At 43.4% G+C, this 20,790-nt stretch overlaps 1 protein-coding gene across 1 annotated transcript in view; it reads right to left on the reverse strand.

Moving 5' to 3' along the window:
- Positions 1–4,596: 4,596 nt before the first annotated feature.
- The window catches only part of LOC138261367 (G-protein coupled receptor 83-like), a 94,515-nt gene continuing 78,321 nt past the window's right edge, over positions 4,597–20,790 (reverse strand). The window contains exons 3-4 of the mRNA XM_069210240.1: positions 15,776–15,909; positions 4,597–6,384 (exon numbers count right to left, since the gene is read on the reverse strand). Of these exons, the coding sequence (XP_069066341.1) occupies positions 5,763–6,384; positions 15,776–15,909 (756 nt within the window). The 3' untranslated portion in view covers positions 4,597–5,762. The remainder of the gene's footprint in view (positions 6,385–15,775; positions 15,910–20,790) is intronic.

Raw genomic sequence — 20,790 nt, forward strand, 5'->3', positions numbered from 1 at the left:
TCATTATATGGAGCGCGGATGTTTTTTTGGCGTGGCTGTGTGTGTTTGCAGATCGCCAATTATTAACGGTTGGAGGCCCTGGCGGTGAGTGGAATTGGTGGTGTGTCATTTTGGCATCATTATATGGCAGTATGTATACTGCAACCACTGGCAGTCTTTTGTCGGCTGTCAGCATGGTGGTCGGAGGTGTTTCCCGGCAGGTTCATAAAGAGGGCCATAGTCTTGCCTAAGGAGCTCACACCCACCCAGGATGGGCAAGAAACTCAGAGTGTTATACTGCGTTGAATACAGATTCAGAAGGGCAGTGCCAGAAAGATATATAGCCTCACTAAGACCTGCTTGGCTATTGCTGCCAGCTTTGGACTCCTGGAAGATTTCAAGAACAATAAAAATGATATATTTCGAAGGACAAACCTTGAATTGTGCAAAGTGGCAACTCTATCCAGTGACCTTGGTGCTACAAAATCCAGCTTTGTTATCCTTCAAGCTCTTTTGTGCCAAAGTCAATGAACATTCGGAGCTCAACAATGAAGTGTCTGACTTTAAGGGACACTCAGAGGTCACAGGCTTGGGTTGCATGAATGGGTGTAGCTGACAGTTGGTCTTTGTGTATTACTCCCAGACATTGAGACAAAGGGAAAATAGATGCTAGCTGGATCGGCCATCTCAGCCTTTGACCTTGCCTTGAAGAAGAATTCTGAATTCCATTTAGAAAACCAAGTCAGAAAATAAATGTTAGACCAGTCAGCCTTAAGGTGGTCTTTCCCCCCAAACGTTTGTCTTACTCCCTTATTATGTTTGCTGCTCTTGTTTTTGTTGGCTTTAGGACTCTGTGCACTTTACTATTTCTAACCAGTGCTAAAGTGCTTGTGATTTCATTTTAAACATAGTGAAATTGGCTTACACCCAATTGGCACATTTAATTTACTTGCAAGTCCCTAGTAAAATGGTACTACATGTACCCAAGGCCTGTAAATTAAATTCTACTGGGGGCCTGCTGCACTTATTGTGCCACCCATTTAACTAGCCCTTCATACATGCCTCAGACTTGCAGTTCCAACCTGTGTAAGCAGTTTAAAACTGCCATTCCATACTGGAAAAATAAACCTTTTTACAAGGCCTAAACCTTCCTTTTTAATGCATATATGTCACCTCTAGGGTAGGCCCTAAACAGCCTATAGGGCAGGGTATAGTGTATTTTAATGTTTGGATATGTACTTTTAACTTTTACATGTCCTGCTAGTGAAAAACTATTAAATTAGTTTTTCACTACTGCGTGACCTACCTGTCCCATAGGATAACATTATGTTACCTCATTACATTTAATAAGTGATAATTTTCAATTGGGATCAAGTTAGAATGTTAAGTTTACTGTCAAAAGAATTGCAATTTAAAGCCCTGTTCAATGGTAAAGTCAGATTTTAAGTCACAGTTCTGAAAATGACACCTTTAGAAAGTTGGTATTTTTTTGTCCCAAACAGTTGGTGCCTGTATGCTGTGTTACATGACTAGGTGTAGTTGACAGTTGGTCTTTGTGTATTACTCCCAGACATTGAGACAAAGGGGGAATAGGTATTGTTGGATAGGCCATCTCTGACTTGATGGGAGGATCAGTGGACTGTCAACTACCACACTTGCACATTACAAAGGCTGTGCCTCAGCACACTCACAAAGTGATGTACACAAGTCTAGTGTGCCCAAGGCAATCTGGGGCAAAGTCAATGAGACAGGAAATTCCAAATACCTTTGGCAGAGGAAATCTCTAGAAACTTCTCCTACTTCAAAGCTGGCACCAAGAATACATTTAAGCACCTGCTCGTCATTACACTCCTGGACCTGTGGGTACTTTAGAAGAATGATGCACTGCTTTCTGAGGCCTGCCCTGCTTTCTGAGAAGGAAGACTAGACCTGCACCCTTCATCCCTGGCTGAAGTGGCTCCAAGGGTCAGCTGACTGACATCCTGTTCTGAGCTACAGGGACATAGCAAGCTTCAGACGCTCCCTTCATCTGAAACCAGCTCACCTGTTGTCTGAACCTGTAACTAGACCTGCCAGAGCCCTGCTGGCCTATGCTGGAGTGAGTTCCTGACATCTAAGAGATGCCCCACAGGTCCTGGACCCTTGGTGTGGCATCATTTGAGCTGCTCTCCAAAGAAAAGAAGAAATCCATAAGTTTTGGGCTCTTAATGACAGGGAACAGGCCTGTTTGCATTAAGATATTGTCGTCCTTGCCAACCGCCAACGCGAAATTCCAGTGAACCAACTCTTCACTCTACAGAGACCATCAGTGATGATCAGCAATGCAAGATATGCACTTTGCCCTGCAACATTGACAGCCCATGGTGTCTGGTATTGTGAATCTCCAGCCACAACCAACTGCAACACTCAACAGGATCTTCATGCTACAGCTTGCAATATTTGTTTTTGGAATGTTGTTAGTACATGTATTCGCTATGGGGATGTGCAGCAGCAGATGCATAATTGAATTGTCACAGAGCTGCAGTGCACATCAGAACTGAGGCCCTGATTCGCCGCCCGCCAAGCGGGAACCGCCAGAAGACCGTACCGCGGTCAAAAGACCGCGGCGGTCATTCTGGGTTTCCAACTGGGCTGGCGGGCGACCGCCGAAAGTCCGCCCGCCAGCCCAGCGGGAAACACCCTTCCCACGAGGAAGCCGGCTCAGAATGGAGCCGGCGGAGTGGGAAGGTGCGACGGGTGCAGTTGCACCCGTCGCGAATTTCAGTGTCTGCAAAGCAGACACTGAAATTCTTTGTGGGGCCCTCTTACGGGGGCCTCTGCAGTGCCCATGCCATTGGCATGGGCACTGCAGGGGCCCCCAGGGGCCCCACGACACCCCATACCGCCATCCTGTTCCTGGCGGGCGAACCGCCAGGAACAGGATGGCGGTATGGGGTGTCAGAATCCCCATGGCGGCGCAGCAAGCTGCGCCGCCATGGCGGATTCCCATGGGCAGCGGAAAGTCGGCAGTACACCGCCGGCTTTCCGCTTCTGCCCGCGGCTGTACCGCCGCGGTCAGAATGCCCGGCGGAGCACCGCCAGCCTGTTGGCGGTGCTACCGCCAACCTCCGCCATGGCGGTATTTACCGCCAGGGTCAGAATGACCCCCTGAGTGTCTAGCCCCTCACAACACAAAGAAGGACCTATCATTACTTTTAGTCCCATACTTCCTTATGCTTCCCATCTCCCTGCATATCCACATTTTTATCTTTTATTCTCTGCTTCTTTTCCTTTTGGCTTCTAGAGCTTCTTTTCCCACTTTTGGGAGCTTATAGATCCATTGCCCAGTAGTTACATTTCCATAATTCTCTGAAGATGAGGAAGTAGGCTTTACAATTTAGTCTTCTTTTCTGAGTTCCTACAATTCTACCCCTTGTGGTAGATCATATTACTTTATTTTCTTCCCACTCCTCTTTTGATGTAACCACCAATAAAACTAAAATAGAATGCATGAACATTATAAAAGGAGCTATGGGAGAATCAAGCTGTTTTCCTTACCCATACATTCAGCAGAAAGACTGGTTATGCCCCTGTAGTGCTTCCTGTTGCCCACATCGGATGGACCATGAGTGTTGCCAGCCACGGAACGCTCACCTTGGGGGCATGTATTATTAAAACTAGCCAGCAATGGGAGCATTCTGATTGGCTAACTAGCTCTTAAAGTTATACTTTGGATACTAATAGAAACCAATAAGAAATCCACTTACCACCTAGACTGTTCAATCGGCTGCCATATTTTATGGCAATGCTTCTATTTTTTCGTCATAGTGTTTGCAAACTTTAATGTTGGGGAAGCTGATGGGCCATCATCAATGTAAACAAAAAATTATCTAAAGGCAAAAGTGTAGTTTTGGTCTCCATAAAGTGCACTGATGAGAACTAATTTCGGTGATGATGTGCTCTTTGTGAAATGTCAGCAAGCCATAACTAATAGTGAAGTCCGTCAATGACTAAAGTGGGCTGATACATTGCCCCTTGATGCACGCTGGAGTGGGTGTAGAAAAATGTGAATGACAGAACCAAAGACTAATGGACCAAGTCTGGCTGAATACCCCTATGGGTAACTATGTTATACACATAATTTTAGTATAATTCAAAAAGGTCTTGGCTAACACAGACAAAAAAAAACAATTGGTCTGGCATCGGCTGACAGCCTTTGAAAGAAAAGGAAAGAAAGAAAGAACGAAAGAAAGAAAGAAAGATAAAGCAGAAAGCAACAAAAACACTGGCACTGAAGGGAACTTCCTTGTGTGTTGATGCACTCCTTGTGAAAGGACTAAGGGCCTGATTACAACTTTGGAGGACGGTGTTAATCCGTCCCAAATGTGACGGATATTCCACCTACTGTATTACGAGTCCATTATATCCTATGGAACTCGTAACACGGAAGGTGGTAAATCCGTCATATTTCGGACGGATTAACACCGTCCTCCAAAGTTGTAATCAGGCCCAAAATGCCGTCACTCTAAGTTAGTTAGCCAGTGGGTAAAGTTGACTGACCTACTGCCCCACCCTGTCAGTGGTACTGGGCAGACTCAAAATGTGAATGACAGCACAAACCGATGGATGAACAGAAGTCTCTGGAAGTCCCTTTATTTGAGTATATGATACATATAGTTTTAGAAAAATCAAAAGGGCATAGCAAGCGTCAGACCTAATCAAATCAAGTGAGGTTATATGTTTTGTAGTCAAGCCGGATTTGAGTACTAGAAATCTTTTTAAATCCCACGCACTCATACATGAAACCATTTCGGCAAGTATAAACGTAGTGGGTGCACTTATGTGCATGCATACATGTGACTTCCAAGTGCCACTACACTTGTTATTTTTGTTTCTCCACTGAAACATATAATTTAAATGGTGACACCTGTTCCATTACCCCTATCATTTAAAGAGTGTTACTTCCCAATTCTCATTCTAGATAGTGGTATTTTCCTCTCCTATGTAGCAGTGAAACTTTGACACCATCAACACAGGGCATGAGACAGCCAAGAGTGTGTACACATAAACACACACACACACACATATTCCTTGAATACGATTTGTTCTAAGGTGATATTATGCACTTCTGCTTCAATATTATATGGGATCAAATACATTTATCAGTTTAAATGCACGTTCTGTAAATACAAAACAAGAATATACGGTTGTAAATTGAGGTTTTTATAATGGAAATGGAAATCCTTTGCATTGTCACTGGCTATCCTAAAAATCTTGAATTGCTCATCCCTTATATACAAAGACTCTGACACACCTTACATAAACGATTATAAAATCAAATATAGACAGATTTTTGTACCCAATTTTTGTTCTGATTTCAATTTTATTTTTTTACTTTACGTTTTCAAACTGTACACACAATGAACATGTCCTGTGCTGGTGGAATGTGACATTTCTGGGGAAAAAAGTTCCTCTACTTTTGTAATTTAGATTCCTAAGAATCAAAGCAAACTTTTTTATTTTGCTCACTTTATATTAAGCACTTATAAAATTATCTAAGAAACTTGGGGCTCTGTTCATCTCTGTGTCTGTTTCGTAATGGAATCTACTATTTCCATATAAAGGATGACAACTTGACCAAAGAAGTTCTACCTTGCTTTGGGAAAACGAAGATAGTTTTCACTGACATGGAATAAAAAAAGACTCACACACTTCTGGCATGGAATCGCTTTTCCACAGTTCAGTCATTTACAACAAAGCCCTATTGAAACACAACACAGGTGCAAGGTTGAGCAGAAACCACCTTAGCTCATGTTCACGATGGGCTCAACAATGGAAATGTCGGTCCTCCCTGAGTTGGCATTAGAGGTTGACCGGTTGCTTTTTGAGGGCTTTCCTCTCTTATAGTCACAATTCTCAGCCCAGGCATGTCTGAACGGAGGGGAGATGGCATGCAGGGCATGGCTCTGGGCGGCGCTCTTCTGCCGACACACGCACAGGAGAGACTTGAGTTCTGACCGGAAGCTCTCATTCAGCCAGCAGTAGATGAAGGGGTTGTAACAGGTGCTGCTCATTGCGAACCAGTGAAATGCAAAGTAGAGCGCGTTGTTTGTGCTGATGACCTTGCTGGACATGAGTACCAGGTAGCAGTTCAAGGGGAACCAACAGACGGCGAAGACCACCACCACCAACATGAGCATCTTGAGGGTCATCTTCTTCTTGCGTCGGTGTGCGTAATACTGTTCCATGGTGATGTCCCCAATGGCATTACGCAACCACAACTTTTTGGCCACTGTTGTGTATGTGATGGAAATGACCAGCAGGGGTAAGACGTACAGAAGTACAAAGGTGGCCAAGTCGAGGTATTTCCAGAAGAGGTCTGGGGGCTGTGGAAAGCTGTGCAGACAGACCATTCTCACTGTGTTTCTGGAGAAGAAAGGAAAAACATTTTCATTTGAGCGAAATCAACGACAACTGAAAAGCATGGTGAATGTAGTACTGTTTAACATGATGACTGAAACACTGATCAGAATTTATTTTGGATTTTTTTAGTTTTACTGAATTTGATTCACAGTGTAAAACCAGTGAAACCACAAAAAGAAATGCATTTAATTAAATGAAATGCAAGTAGTACTTGCAGACACTTCAGTTGTCACAGTAAAATTGTCCAAGGTATTTATTTCGTACTGTTCTATCTACATGTACAATGTGAGGATGCCCAGGTGCTGCAAGTCATGCTTCATGCGGTAGCTCATGGTTGGTAGCCAGACTGGCTGGATTGAGAGGCTGCTTAAACAAGAGAGAAGCCGAACAGGCCTGATGCACTGTTAGCATGGCCGTAGTGCATGAGAAGCACTCCAAGAGCATCAGCACCATGGCGAGAGCCAAGGATGATGGACATGGACCAGGAAATTCTACACCAGCGCTGATGGCTGATTTTAACCAAAATGGGTTAGTATTTATAAAGAGGGGATTGCCTCAAGTGGGGAATTAGGGATTTGGAGCCAGATGTATGGAGCTTTTTTGCATTCGTAAACAGTCCAATATGGAGAATTGTGCCATTTGTGAATGCAAAAAGGCATTTCCATATGTACCAAGCACAAATTGCGAATCCTTTATTTGGAAGGCGCCTGCTTAGAGCGTCTCTTCCTAATACAGATTTGCATTGGTATCTACAAACGTAATGTGATCGAAATGTGATTCCAAAACATTTGCATTTTACCCCCAACTCAAAGGGACCTCTTCCCCTTTGAGAATGGTTGCAAAAATACTTTTTAAGAGCAGGCAGTGGTGCCACAGACCACTGCCTACTTTCAAAAATTTTAAAGAAAACTTTTCACTTTTTAAAGGAAAAAGGGCTGCATAAAAAAAATATATATATATATATATATTGCTTTATTTAAACAAAATCACAGACATGGTGGTCTGCTGACCCCAGCAGGCCACCATCTCTGTGCTTCATGAGGTAGGTCAATTTGCGACCCACTAGGAATCGTAAAGAGTGTGAAACACACTGTACTGTATTGGTGTCTGTAATTACCAAAGACAAATACACATTTGCTATTTGGTGATTGCAAACATTAATGTTAGTACATTAATTTATCAAGAGCCTCTTCAAATTCTCTGTACTCCCTTAATCGTGTCACTCTTATAAAAATATCAAATCTGTCTGTACTCTGAAGCAGCCTTAGAATAAAAGGGGCAGATGTACAAAGCATTTTTCCAGTCAAAAACCGCCCTCAGAATTAAGTTGTTTGCTTTTTCTAATGTACAAAAGGCAAAATGGGATTTGGTAACTTATTACGAATCACATTTTGCTTTTGCAATTTGATATTTGGAAGGGCCATGTTCAGAGCAACCCTTCCAAATACTGAATTGGTATGGCATGTATTACTGTTTTGCGACCCAATTTCAGTTGCAAAACAGTAATACTTTACCACCATTTCAAAACTGGTGATAATTTGTTTGCAAATGGGAAGGGGTCCCCAAAGGGCCCCTCCCATTTAAGAATGTAAACCATAATATTTTTTTTCAGCGCATGCAGTGGCCCCACAGACCACTGCCTACTCTTAGAAAATGAAACTGCAAAGTTTCACTTTTTCTTTTTAAATGCATGCCATGTTCCTTTAGGGAAAATGGGCTGCAATAAAACAAGTTTTGCTTATTAAAAAGCAATCATAGATATGGTTTTATGCTGACCTCAGCAGACCGCCATCCCTGTGATGACTGTGAGTCATAATGGGTCGCAAAGTGCAGCCTACCTCATTAATATGCATGAGGTAAGTCTATTTGCGACCCACTAGGAATTGCTAATGAAACTCAAAAGAGTGTCATAAATTAGGAATACTGATATTCTAATGTTAGTACAACTGGGGCAAAATGTTTCCCTGAAAAGAGGGTGAACAGTATATAGCACCATTTTCAACATTGCTACCTCGATGTTGGTAGCCTGGCATGCAATACTACAATATCTACTTCTGCTAATCTGCCACTGAACTGCCCTGCTGTTAAGATACAAGGATCCTGATTCCCACAATTGTTGCTGTGAGTGGTGTAACTTACTCTTCCTGTTGCACTGGATTATTCCTGACTTTCTCTTGGATTTACATTTGCCTCCTGCTACTAGTAGGTGGCAAGTGTATGTGGGAGCTTCTGAGTAAGGTGTGAGGGAGGGAGGATGCAGGAGTAGAGGAGGGAAGATGAAGGCCTTTTCTGACAGAAGGGGCATTGTAGGCTCGAAATGTCAGAAAAAATGGGGAATGGCGCTAGGGTGAGGCCACCACTGATGCCTCATGTGCTTTCTGGAAATATCTGGTCTGGTGTCCTACTCCTCGGAAAACAGCAAACCCAACCCATTCATAATCATGTGGAGTCAAATTCAGTGTGGTAATAGCACCAGTCCTGACTCGTAATGAGGGCGGAAGGGAGACAGACCATTCAAAGTCTTTGGTGCATTGAGGAATCTTGGAGTAGTGGTCTTGGAGAGTTGCTAACTACTAGCACAGATTATCTTTAGAGGTGCAGGTGGGTCCCCGATGGTCTGCAATGAAAAAGAATACTTCCCCATCCCTAAAAACAGTAAGAATGTTGCATCACTGTCCTTAAATATTCCACTCTTGCATTATAACATGACAGATAGAGCCTCTTTTCTAAATATGTCCTGGTCTAATTCAGGAAGCATGGGCCCCAATGTAGTGCTGAGTGACATAACTACTGCTGCTATGAGTACCTTAAAGGGTGAGTGTGGGGTACCGAATGAAGGATTAGTAGGTTCAAAACAGGATAATCTCTGTGAGTTAAAATGAGTCACAAGATCCAGTTAAAGTTAACAGTTAAATTGAATGAGATGGGTGGAAGGAAGAAGGACAATGAAAAGATGATAGTAAATACTTCATATTTACCTTATAGGTATACAGGTACTCAAACAATTCTCAGCTCCTCAATTACAAGACTCGTGGCCACTGGGAAAGGGCAGAAATGTGCTGTATCTACAAGATACGGTGTATTTCTGTCCTGCTGCCCCGTGCTGCCATGTGTCAAAGCAGACCCGTTCCTTCACAAAAACAATCGCAAGAGCTGTTTCCCTCTTTCTGTGTGTGCTTCTGCAGCACACATTAAAAAGAGGAACTACAAGGAGAATTAAAGATAATTCTCCCCGTTGCATCACGCTTATGCCACCCCTGAGGTGGCGTAGGAATCTGATGCATCCCCAAACTTGTAAATCTGGGAATGCGTCAGATTCCTTTGGGTTCCATGGGTGTTGTGTGGGAACACACCACGCAACAATCATGGAACACCCCTTTCACACAGTGTTATGCTTGAAGGGGCTCCATATTTACGAGGCCATGAAAAGTCATGCAAGGTGGCTTTGCGTGGCCTTGTGAATATGGGCTGGCACACTGCGCCACAGCGTAAAACAAAATGACGCTCTGAAGGCACAGCGTTCTGCTAGGGCCTCATAAATGAGGCCCTCAGTTTCTAGTGTTGTTACATGCCAGTTTCCTGATGTTGTGACTAAGCTACCATTGCTTTTGTGCCATATGCATGGGTATTAGGGATCACATAGTTACTGGCTGGCCAACTATTCTATTTAGGGCTACTTCTTGTTTCCTAGGGCTAAGTTTTAGTGGATCAAATTTGAAACGTATGCCTGATGTATTACACAAATAGTAATGGCATATAGTAATGCCCACTCTATTGTGTAACATATTACTCAAAATGACAATGGAGTTCTGTAACACAGAGTGGATTTCTGTACAGCATTTTAAAGACCTCTGGTTTGGAGTAAGATCCCTCTCTCGCATTTGATGCCATGAAAGGATTACAAATATATATGTTTGTGTGTGTGTACGTGTGTGTGTGCGCGCGTGCGCACGCACGCACGCGTGCAGTCGCTCCTGTCACAACAAATACGAGAATTACGAGTAATGGTGAGAAAATCACATTGGGTAGCCACACCTGCAGTTTTTGCCAGGTCAGTTTCAGTAGGAGAAACCTGCCTAAATGGACCAGGGGAAAACTCCTGGTAATTAAAGAGACACGTATTTTGATACCGTAAGCAGCATTAGTCACATATTAATTTCCACTGTCAGGGAAAACTGGTAATATTTGCTATTTATTGAACCCAGTAAATAATTCCTCGGGGTGTGATAAATATTGCAACCAATACCGGGCTACTCGGAGTATGAACCTAGGAGAAAAGAGTGAAAACTCTCCTTCCATGTTACTAAAAAAAAAAAGAAATAAAGAAGTGATATATGTTTACGAAATTATTTTTTTGCAGTCATATGGCCAGAAACAATTCGGGCCTGATGTTAGAAGCGGTTTGAACTAACCAGGTCAGCTTCCTGTGATTTAGTAGTTGACTTTCTCAGAGGCGAAGTAATTACTATATGCGAGGAAAGTTAAAAAATACTTTGTGGAGCAAATTATGAGAATGTCATTTTCTTTGGTTGATGTGGTGCTCAAAAAAATCAATTACAATGAAAGATTGCAGAGTGACTGGCTGAGGTTGTATTTCAGATATTACATTAAACACATTTGACAAGATGGAAGGTATCCATTCTCACTTCCACTTACTTGGATTTATTTATTCAACCAAAATACACTGCAAAAATTTAATTTTGTGGCCCATATTTAAAATAAAACTGGCTATGCAAATGATACTACTTGCCACAGATTATTGCATGAGTAAATCCAGAAGTAAAGATTTAGGGCCATATGTACGAACACTTTTTCCCATAGACACAGAATGGGTAAAAACCTTTGCTACATCTGGCCCTTAGTACTTTTTCAAAAGGTTTCAATTTACGATTTTCCGCAAAGCATGATGGCATTGTAGGTACTTAGGGCCAGATGTATAAAAGCATTTTGCATTCGCAAACGGTGCGAATGCCCGTTGCGAATGCAAAATGCCAGTTCAGAATGTATGAAATACATTCTGAACGCAATTTTGGGGTGCAGCAGAGAGGGCCTTAGCCCCCCAGCATTCTGGGGTTTTGCATTTCCAAAATTGCGATTTCTGGTTCAGAAATCGCAATTTTGGAAATGCAAAAAATTTGCAGTTATGGGCCATAGCTGCGAATGGGGCCGGTATCGCAATTTGCGATTTGGTAATAGCATTTGCGATTTTTAAGAAATCGCTATTACCGAATCGTAAATGTGATACATGGCACTTTGCGAGTCGGAAATAGCGATTTCTTAAAAATCGCTATTTCCGAATCGCAAAGGGCCGTGATGATACATCTGGCCCTTAGGCCCATATTTATACTTTTTTAGCGCAGCATTTGCGTAATTTCTTTACCTAAAAGCGGCGCAAATCTACAACATATTGTATTTTGTACGTTTGCGCCACTTTTGCGTACAAAAAAAAAGAAATTACGCAAATGCTGCGCTAAAAAAGTATAAATACGGGCCTTAATACCTTAACTCAGAAGACTTTGAAGAAAGGTATTGTACTGTGATGTTGCTCCTACATTCATTTTAAACTAGCCTTTGACAGCGTTGAGAGAAAATTGTTATATAACAAATTGAGTACTTCCAAGGTACTGCTAACCTAATTCTGATTCATCGGCCAGTATTTTCCGACACATGGTTGATGGCCCTCATAAATAAAATGGGGGCAATGTTTCCAGTTGACTTTCCAGTTGCTTTGGTGGTGCAAGCTTGGACTCACAAAGGTTTGATGAGAGTTCACATTCCTATAGTTTTGGAAACTGTTTACATTATTAATGTGTATTTTTAGAATAAAATATTCATTAATAAGTTATGGCAATATTCTTTGGTAGTCCAAAATGAACTTAAATTTTTTCTGGTAGCGATTGCATGGGCTATGGCGATTAATGTAATAATTTTGGTTTGCAATTAACAGGAAACTAAAATGGTTACCCTAACTTAAAGTAGCAACTTCTTCTGTAACTCCCACTATAAAAGGTCTAAGGCTATTCAAAAACAAGTATGGGGTCTTGTTAGAAGAGTCTTTCAAGATAGTATATAGTTTGGGTCTCCAATGCGTAGATCAGGAGCAGAGGGTGTATAAACGTTACAGAAGGCTGCACTGCTCATCTCAAGACCATTTGAGTGGCAGCCAGGCAAACTACTGGTAGGGCCTCATGCTAACACCGACACACTCTATGTTGCGCTATGAGGCCTGCAACATAACCACCGGTAGCCACACTCAATCTAGCAAAGTCACCAGGAGATGGGACACATCGTAGGGCCCTATGTCTGTCAACAAATGGCCAGGAAAGAAGAATGTCAGCAGTAACTAGAGAAGGAGATGAAGCAGAATCACTAAGTGTGGACTCTCAGGATCCAGAGCAAAAGTGTGTGAGTTGGTTGCATGGTCAGCCCAGGAGCTGCGGAGAGCAGTGGCTGGATCGGGAGCTGAGATCCACATCCTAGACCCACTATGCATACATCTTTGTGTGTGCATGCATGTGTGCGCAATTCTATGTGTGTTTTTCCATGTCAGCATTTGGCATTGTATATCTCCACCGTGAACATTATTTCTCTCTGGAAACAATGGTTAGTGTCAAAGACCACAAAAGGTAGATGCGGCTCAAGCTCATGTGGGGTTTCACTCTGGCACAATTATGTCAGTTGGAGGCATAGTATGGGCCCTTGCATAATACTTTTCACCCTTGACATATTTTGGTCTAGTTGTGCATACTCTAAGCCATATATTAACATATAGTGAGTGTGAGTGAGCTAATGTTGCCATCCATGGCATAAGAATGGCCATTACAGCTGTATTGTGAGCAACCTGGTCATTACGGTGTCCATCCTTGCCCTTATATGAGTGGTGCTCCTCATATAAAGGAGAGCCTTATTGGCATATTAGAGGGTTCCCTGGCATCATGGCATGTGCTTGTAAAGCCTATTCATTTGAAGCAGCTTATGTTTCTGTGTAGCATTAGTATATTTGTATGCTTGGGCCTGCACATTTACTAAAATGAAAACTGGTATTTTGAAGGGACAAATTGTATTTCTTTAAAAAACAATAGGGAAATTGAGTTTGCTTGCCCAAGATGTAATAGGTATTTGGGAGAAAAATAGTTTTATTTTCAGAAACTGATATTCTGAGGAAGACAAAAATGGTTTTATTCCCACAATATATTTAAAACTGATAGTTGTACTGTGATAAAATCTGTTGCCTGCTCAGGATTATTTTCCTTGAGCAGATCTAACTCTCAGTACTGAAAAGATCTTCAAGCCCTGGTCTATAGTGTTCAGGTGGATCCAGCTTTTATCGGGTGAGCCCCAATATGTATTGCATTTGGGAAATATAACCAGGCTGCCTGGAAGCAAACTTTTTGAGATTAGTATCAGACCTAAAGACTACAACTCCTGTGAAGACAATTCCTTGTGAATTTTGAAGCTAATTTCAATGACTATGGGGGTCATTCTGACCCTGGCGGCCGGTGACCGCCAGGGTCACCGACCACGGGAGCACCGCCAACAGGCTGGCGGTGCTCCCAAGGGCATTCTGACCGCGGCGGTTCAGCCGCGGCCAGAAAGGGTAAACCGGCGGTCTCCCGCCGGTTTACCACTGCCCTACAGAATCCTCCATGGCGGCGGAGCGCGCTCCGCCGCCATGGGGATTCTGACACCCCCTACCGCCATCCTGTTCCTGGCGGGTCTCCCGCCAGGAACAGGATGGCGGTAGGGGGTGCCGCGGGGCCCCTGGGGGCATGGCAATGGCATGGGCACTGCAGGGGCCCCCGTAAGAGGGCCCCACAAAGTATTTCAGTGTCTGCAAAGCATACACTGAAATATGCGACGGGTGCAACTGCACCCGTCGCACCTTCCCACTACGCCGGCTCAATTCTGAGCCGGCGTCCTCGTGGGAAGGTAGATTTGCCCTGGGCTGGCGGGCGGCCTTTTGGCGGCCGCCCGCCAGCCCAGGGCAAATCTCAAAATACCCTCAGCGGTCTTGCGACCGCGGAGCGGTATTTTGACGGGGGAACATTGGCGGGCGGCCTCCGCCGCCCGCCAATGTTAGAATCACCCCCTATGTGTGCGTTGCTAAGCCATTTGGGGACAATCGCAATCTTTTCAACATGATAGGATCACTTTCAACACAATTGGAATGTTTGGAGGCCTGTTCAGCACTTCTTTTTTTCACAGAAATAAACAATTAAAGTTGGAATTTGCTTTAATGAAACAAAAAACTTATTGTGCTGATACATAGGGATTTTTCTGGTCTGAAGTCCATTTCTAATTTTTCTAGCCTGGCAAAGCCCGGTTCACCCAGCTCGAATATTTAATATTATAAGGCCCACCCCAAGTAGGGCAAGGTTTGCACTCTTAGTTAGCTTGTGACCCAGTGGTGGATGGGCTGCAATCTAAATATTTCCAATGGCAGAACAAGCTTAGGATCCACTGTGAGATATCTGTGGTTCTACTTCTTCTAAATGAGGCAGGGGAACAATAAATTTGGTGGTACGAGAGAACTCAGATTTGCTGGTGTTCTGCCACTCCACCACAGCAAAAGATCTCTCTTACATCCTCTCATTGGTGGAGAAGATGATATACATTTTCCTATCGGTACTGAGGGCATGCTTTTTAGATGGTTTGTTTTTATTCTTTTTATCTCTTCAACATTTCAAAATGTATTTTATTATTATTACTTCAATTTTTAAACTCATGCTTGCTTGCACAACAGGCTCCTTGGAGTCAAAAGTGATAATTAAACCAACTCAAATTCAAACTCTCAATGAAATCCTAAGAAAGCAAAACTAGTCCTTCTGGTACTCTAGGGACAATACCTATGTAGAGATGATGTAATTTTTTGTACATGAAAACAATAATGACCTAAAACTAATTCTAGACCTCAAAGGTAATAACCCCTGATGGCCAAAAGGCCATTAGATATATTTTGCTTAAATTCTCCAAGTGACGTATTAACTGTTTGTATCATTGAATAAAGTACTGGTCCTTATGCAGCCAACTTCTTACAATACCTTCACTCCCTATCAATTGCGTCATAAGAAGACATCAAAAGCAGATTATCATGTTGGGCCCTAACAAATGCAATTAGTTTTTTGCTCAAGGTATCTTACATTTCAGTAATAGGTTGAAAAGAATGCTATCTCTGGAGTGGGTAGTAGGTCTCTGCAGAGAGAAAAAAGACAAGACAAGCACAGTAAAGAAGGACTGAGGCCAGGAAGAAATGGACAGAAAGGGTGACCAATAAGAGATAATGTTAATTGCAGAGGATGCAATGAATAAGACTGAAATGCATTGGTGGATTCAAAACCGAAAACAGATTGCAGGAGATATAAAATAATTTGCACTGACGTTCTCTTCATCTTACCCAATGCAAAATTGCTCAAGTTTCTGATACACCGCATGTGGCAGAGAGAAGCAGCTCGCCATTACCCAAATGATGATGATGCAGATGACGCCCTTGACGGTGGACATCCGAGGTTTCAGTGGGTGCATGATCACCTGAAATGAAGGCAAAAGTTCTTAGGACCTCTGGTTAAGATCACTTGCACCTTATCGTCCACTGCAGCGACTTGGTTGTTCAAGGCACAATTTGCAATGGTAGAGTTGGCTCATCCTTTTTCTAGCACTAGATCGTAAATTTCAAGCATGTTAACTTGGTTTAGTAGCAGGAAGATGATGTGAAAAGTGTCAGCTATGTCATTCACCTGTTGATGCACATTTACAAATAATAAGGCCACAATGTCCCCTTCAGAGACTATTATGGAACAAAAGAGGCACATAGTATTTTTTGGACAAGTTATAGCTGTGTCCCCTCTGCCTACCTGTACCTCTGAATAACGGGGAAGGGTACCATTTTGTAGGGTGAGGGGGACATGTCACCCCCCGGGCTGATTCTGGCCCAGGGAACTCCATGGCCTGATGACATTCTAGAGGGGGAGAGGGGCACGCAACCCTCCTTGCTGGGCCACTTTTGGCCCATGAGACTCCCCCCCGGGCCCAGTGACAATCTGCAGAAGGAAAGAGGCCTGCTGATTTTAGTCCTTGGGACCCCTTCTCCATTAAAGGTGGGTGACCTTGTGCCCATCCAGGGCACCCACCATGCTCTTGTTGAGGACTACGGGGGAAACCTCAGGGCCACAATGAACTCAGATGGCTCCCTGCATAAAGTGGCCAGCATTGCTCCTTTGTTCAGGAAAAGGCAATATTTAGATTTATTTCCCTGGCGACATCACTGCAGACAGGGAACAGATCTGAAGTTAGCTCCCAGCAGGTGGGAGCATTTTTTAAGCTTCCACCCACTGGGAGCCGGCTTGGTGCCTGCTCTTGCTTGACGGCAGATTTAAAATGCTTCTGCCAACTAAGAACAAACACAGGTTTCCCTGCTCAAAACAGCTTTGCCCCGGGGCTGGCCTACCCGGGACATAGTCTGTGAGCCAGCCCGTGGTATGGAGTCCCAGGGGCCATTAGTGGCTCGGAGAGGGGAGCATGTGGCTCCCCTCCTTGAAGTAATCAGCCCCAGCTGGGGCTTCCTTGGCACTTTTGAGGCTCTGGGAGGGGGACCGTGCAGCTCCCCTTCCATTTTGTGAAATTTCAGTCTGGGAGTGGGCTTCCAGGGACATTTGATGCACGAGGAGGGGGACCGTGCGGCCCCACTCCCCATATAAGCAACTTTCAGCCCCAGGGTTGGGCTCCCCGGGTCCTCTGCAGGCACAAGGAGGGGGTTATATGGCTCCCCTTCCCATATAGGGTAGTTTCAGCCCTGGGAGTGTACTTCCATGGGACTCCGGTGGCTCAGGGAGAGGGGCCACGTGGCCCCTGTCTCCTTTATAAATAAGCCCTGGGGTGTGCTCCCCATGACATGAACCAAGAAATATGGCCTGGCAGCAATTTTGTTTTTTCACATTTTTTGATCACATGAGAGTTTTAAGGCATTTTTCCAATTTTTTATTTTCATTTTATCCCATGAGGGAATCAATCTGGGTCCTCCCCATGGAGCATATGGGGACAGGATAGCCCTACCCTGCCCCCTATGTTATTTTTATTTATAACATCAGGACAGGGAACTAAGAGCCTGATTTAGAACTTGGCGGATCAGTTAATATGTCACAACAGTGATGGATATCCTGTCCCCCGAAATCTAAATTCAATTCACTCCTATGGGATTTAGATTTCAGGGGACGCGGTATCTAACACTGTTGTGACAGAGTAACCCACTCACTCTCGCGAGATTCTGTCTCCCAAGGGCGTGAGATGTCCCAAAGGAAAAAAATCTCCCCAGCCCAATCAGAATGCTCTATTTTTCAATTGGCATACCTACTAGAGTCTCGCAGGACTTTCACAGATTCAACTGCCAAAATATATAAATATTTTTCACCCAAAAGTTTTCAAAAGTTATTTATTAGATGTAAACTAGCTCACAAAAAAAAGCACAGTCTGCAGACTAAGGTCTAGCTTCCTCACAAATTTGGTGTATTTCCGTAAATCAGTTTTTGTTGTAGCCCATCTTAAACAATTCTATGGAAATGCACTGGGATTTTGCATTTGGGACACCCTGCTTTTTCTCTGCCGTTGCTTGATGAGTCTCCCAGAAACTTCCAAGGAAGGAGCAGAGTAAGATGAACTTTGTTAAGGAAAGTTTTGTGAAGATTCCTCAAACAGGGCCAAAGTTATTACCAAAACAAAAAAAGTAATTTCTGTGGAAAAGCAGACCTAATTATAACTACCTTATAGCGACCGCCACTAGGTAATATATTCTTGCCTTGTGGATATTTTGGTCCCTGATGCTTTGCCCACAGTGTTGAGCTGACCTGCTATTCTGGGGATGATTTTAAAGTGAAATATCCAGCAAGGCAAAAATAGGCTCTCAACCAATTCCATCTTCATCAATATTCATCAAATTGCCCACAGACCCTTGGCTCTGCATACCACTAAGACAATTAGCGTAGGGTGAAGGACAATCCTAATTGCAGTGCTGTACTAGGCCACAATATTTCAGTACCATGAAAGAACCATTCCATGTATTAGGCCCTGAGTATTACAAATGAACACAGGAACCTAAACTCTTTCTTTAACCCAAAGAAGCAAAGATCATGGAGCCACAAGGTTATAGAAGTGGAAGTCCTGAGTGTTAGACCTGTAAATTCTGGATTGAGGTACCCTGTTTTACAAGGAAGAAAGACTGCTTCCTTGGGACTGTAGGATCTGGAAACAGGGCAGTACTTTGGAGTGGCAAGACTGCCAGTGCAGCCGCACTGTCATCTAGGGTTTACCCGCACAACCTGAGGAAGCTGCAAATACCACCATGGCTTTGGACAATGCAGGGCCTTCATACACATCCTCAAAGAATGCTCTGTTTAAAGGTTTCTGGCTCACCCAATGTGAATAGCGCCAACATTGCCTTGTGAGGCAGAACAGTAGTCTCATGATCTATCCTGGGGATGAAAGGGGCTTCACCCAATGTCTACCAATACATAAGGTGACAGTGCGGTATTTCTTTGCCTGTGCTGCATCTGCAAAAGCTAGCATAAGGGAAAGAGAAAAACAAGTGGAAAATGTATGAACCCTTTACAAAGGGCACTCAGGAGTGCACCAACTATGCTGTGTGTGCACTGGTTTGTACATTCTGGGCTTGCACACGAGTGCATTTAGGAATGGGCACATCAGTCAGAGCCTGTGTGCATGACAGTTAGTCACAAAGGGGTAATACATACATTTGCTTACTCTGCGCCTGATCCACACAGAGACAGAATTTAATCGCTTGTGAAAATGGAGTATTTCAGTAGGTGGATCCTTCCAGGTAATGCAAAATAATGGGGCATCCTAAAGATTGTGAAGAGTGGCTCCTTAGCCTCCCATCTCTCACAGATATTCATTTGGCTTGGGCTAAATGAAACCTCCCTGAAGGGCTCCTGAATTTTTGACACCTCCCCCGCCCCTGCATCACAAGAGATGCAAGGGCCTGTGTTATGCCTCTTCTTCCACAATGGGGACCGAGGTCTTCAGCTAGAAACGATGGCTGGTCGCAAGCTTATGACACTCCTTCTGTACATTACAAACTTGTGACAGGGAACTTTGAGAATGGGGTAGTTTGTCCTGACATGATGCCTTAACCTATTCTTCTGAATGGGTAACTTATATGTCTCGCTGTAAACATCGATTTTTGCTGACTTTTCTAACAAAGATATCATGATTGACTCATAGGGGAAATAGCTAGACCTATGGCAGCCAATTGAGGACAAGGGTGACCGCACAGCCAGAACATTAAGAGCTGATGCCATGGCAATGTTTTCCTTTGCTGTAGCGAGACAACACTCAAGTATCTGATCATTGCTGCAATGATTCCAGAAAATAGTTCCCTTATCCATTAAAATAAAAAAATGCAGTTTAATCCAAATGGCTTTGTCATATTTTTCCATTCAAAAATGTAACTTTGCCATCATATCATGTATATACCAAATGATTTCACCAAAATGCAAGCTCAATGCATGCTCAAGAAACATTATAACTACTTAAAACTGACATCTTTTCCAGGGCTCTGTGGACAGTGCTTAATTTGTGCTTGTTGTTTCCGGAGCTGAGGACCGGCACTTATTTGTGAGGGCCAGTGCTTTTTCTTCTGCCTCAAGCACTTGCTGCGAGTAAAAAACACGTATGAGAAAGGCGGGAAAGAGAAAAACGAAAAAGCGTCACAAAGGGAGAACGCAGAAAGCTGGAAGAGTGAGCTGAAGAGGCAGGGAGTGGATGTAAATAGATCGAAGAGGCCCGAGATGGCTTCAGGATTACGCTGCCTCAGTATTTCGTGTTCACACATTTAATTGCAGCAGCCGCGTGTTTAAGAAGAGAGCTTTGGGCACCGGAACGTTTTTATTTACAAATTAAGCACTGTATGTGGACATGTATGAACTAGCTGTAAATATGAATTCTTGGACTACTTTATTGACTGTATAAAAGTTAGAGCTTGGTTAACTGTTTATTTGGGAAGATAACAGAGGAATCAGCAATTGAAGTTTAAGAAGTCCCATTTACATTTTGCAGTAATGTGTTAGTGTACATTTTACCAAAAATATTACTTTGGTTGCTGATTTCTCTCCTTGTGTCTGTTGGTACATTTATCAAGTCAGTACTCCTGTGTGTTCCTTTTCACATAATAATATATATGAGATAAAGAACCCACTGCCATACATTATAAGGATTCTGAAAATCAAGAGTTCTGTGACCATACAGAAGAACAAGGCTGGAGGCTGTGTTGCTTTATAAGGTCATAGAACTCCGAGTCAGACTAGTGTTTTTGTGATGCGCCACCTGGCACCTGCCCTCTGGCTGATATCAATTGCATTATCGATCAGGTGCCATCGTCCTCTCAGACCCTTTGTTAAAAAT

The sequence above is a fragment of the Pleurodeles waltl genome, chromosome 2_1 (genome assembly GCF_031143425.1).
Source record: "Pleurodeles waltl isolate 20211129_DDA chromosome 2_1, aPleWal1.hap1.20221129, whole genome shotgun sequence".
Taxonomy (NCBI): Eukaryota; Metazoa; Chordata; class Amphibia; order Caudata; family Salamandridae; genus Pleurodeles; species Pleurodeles waltl.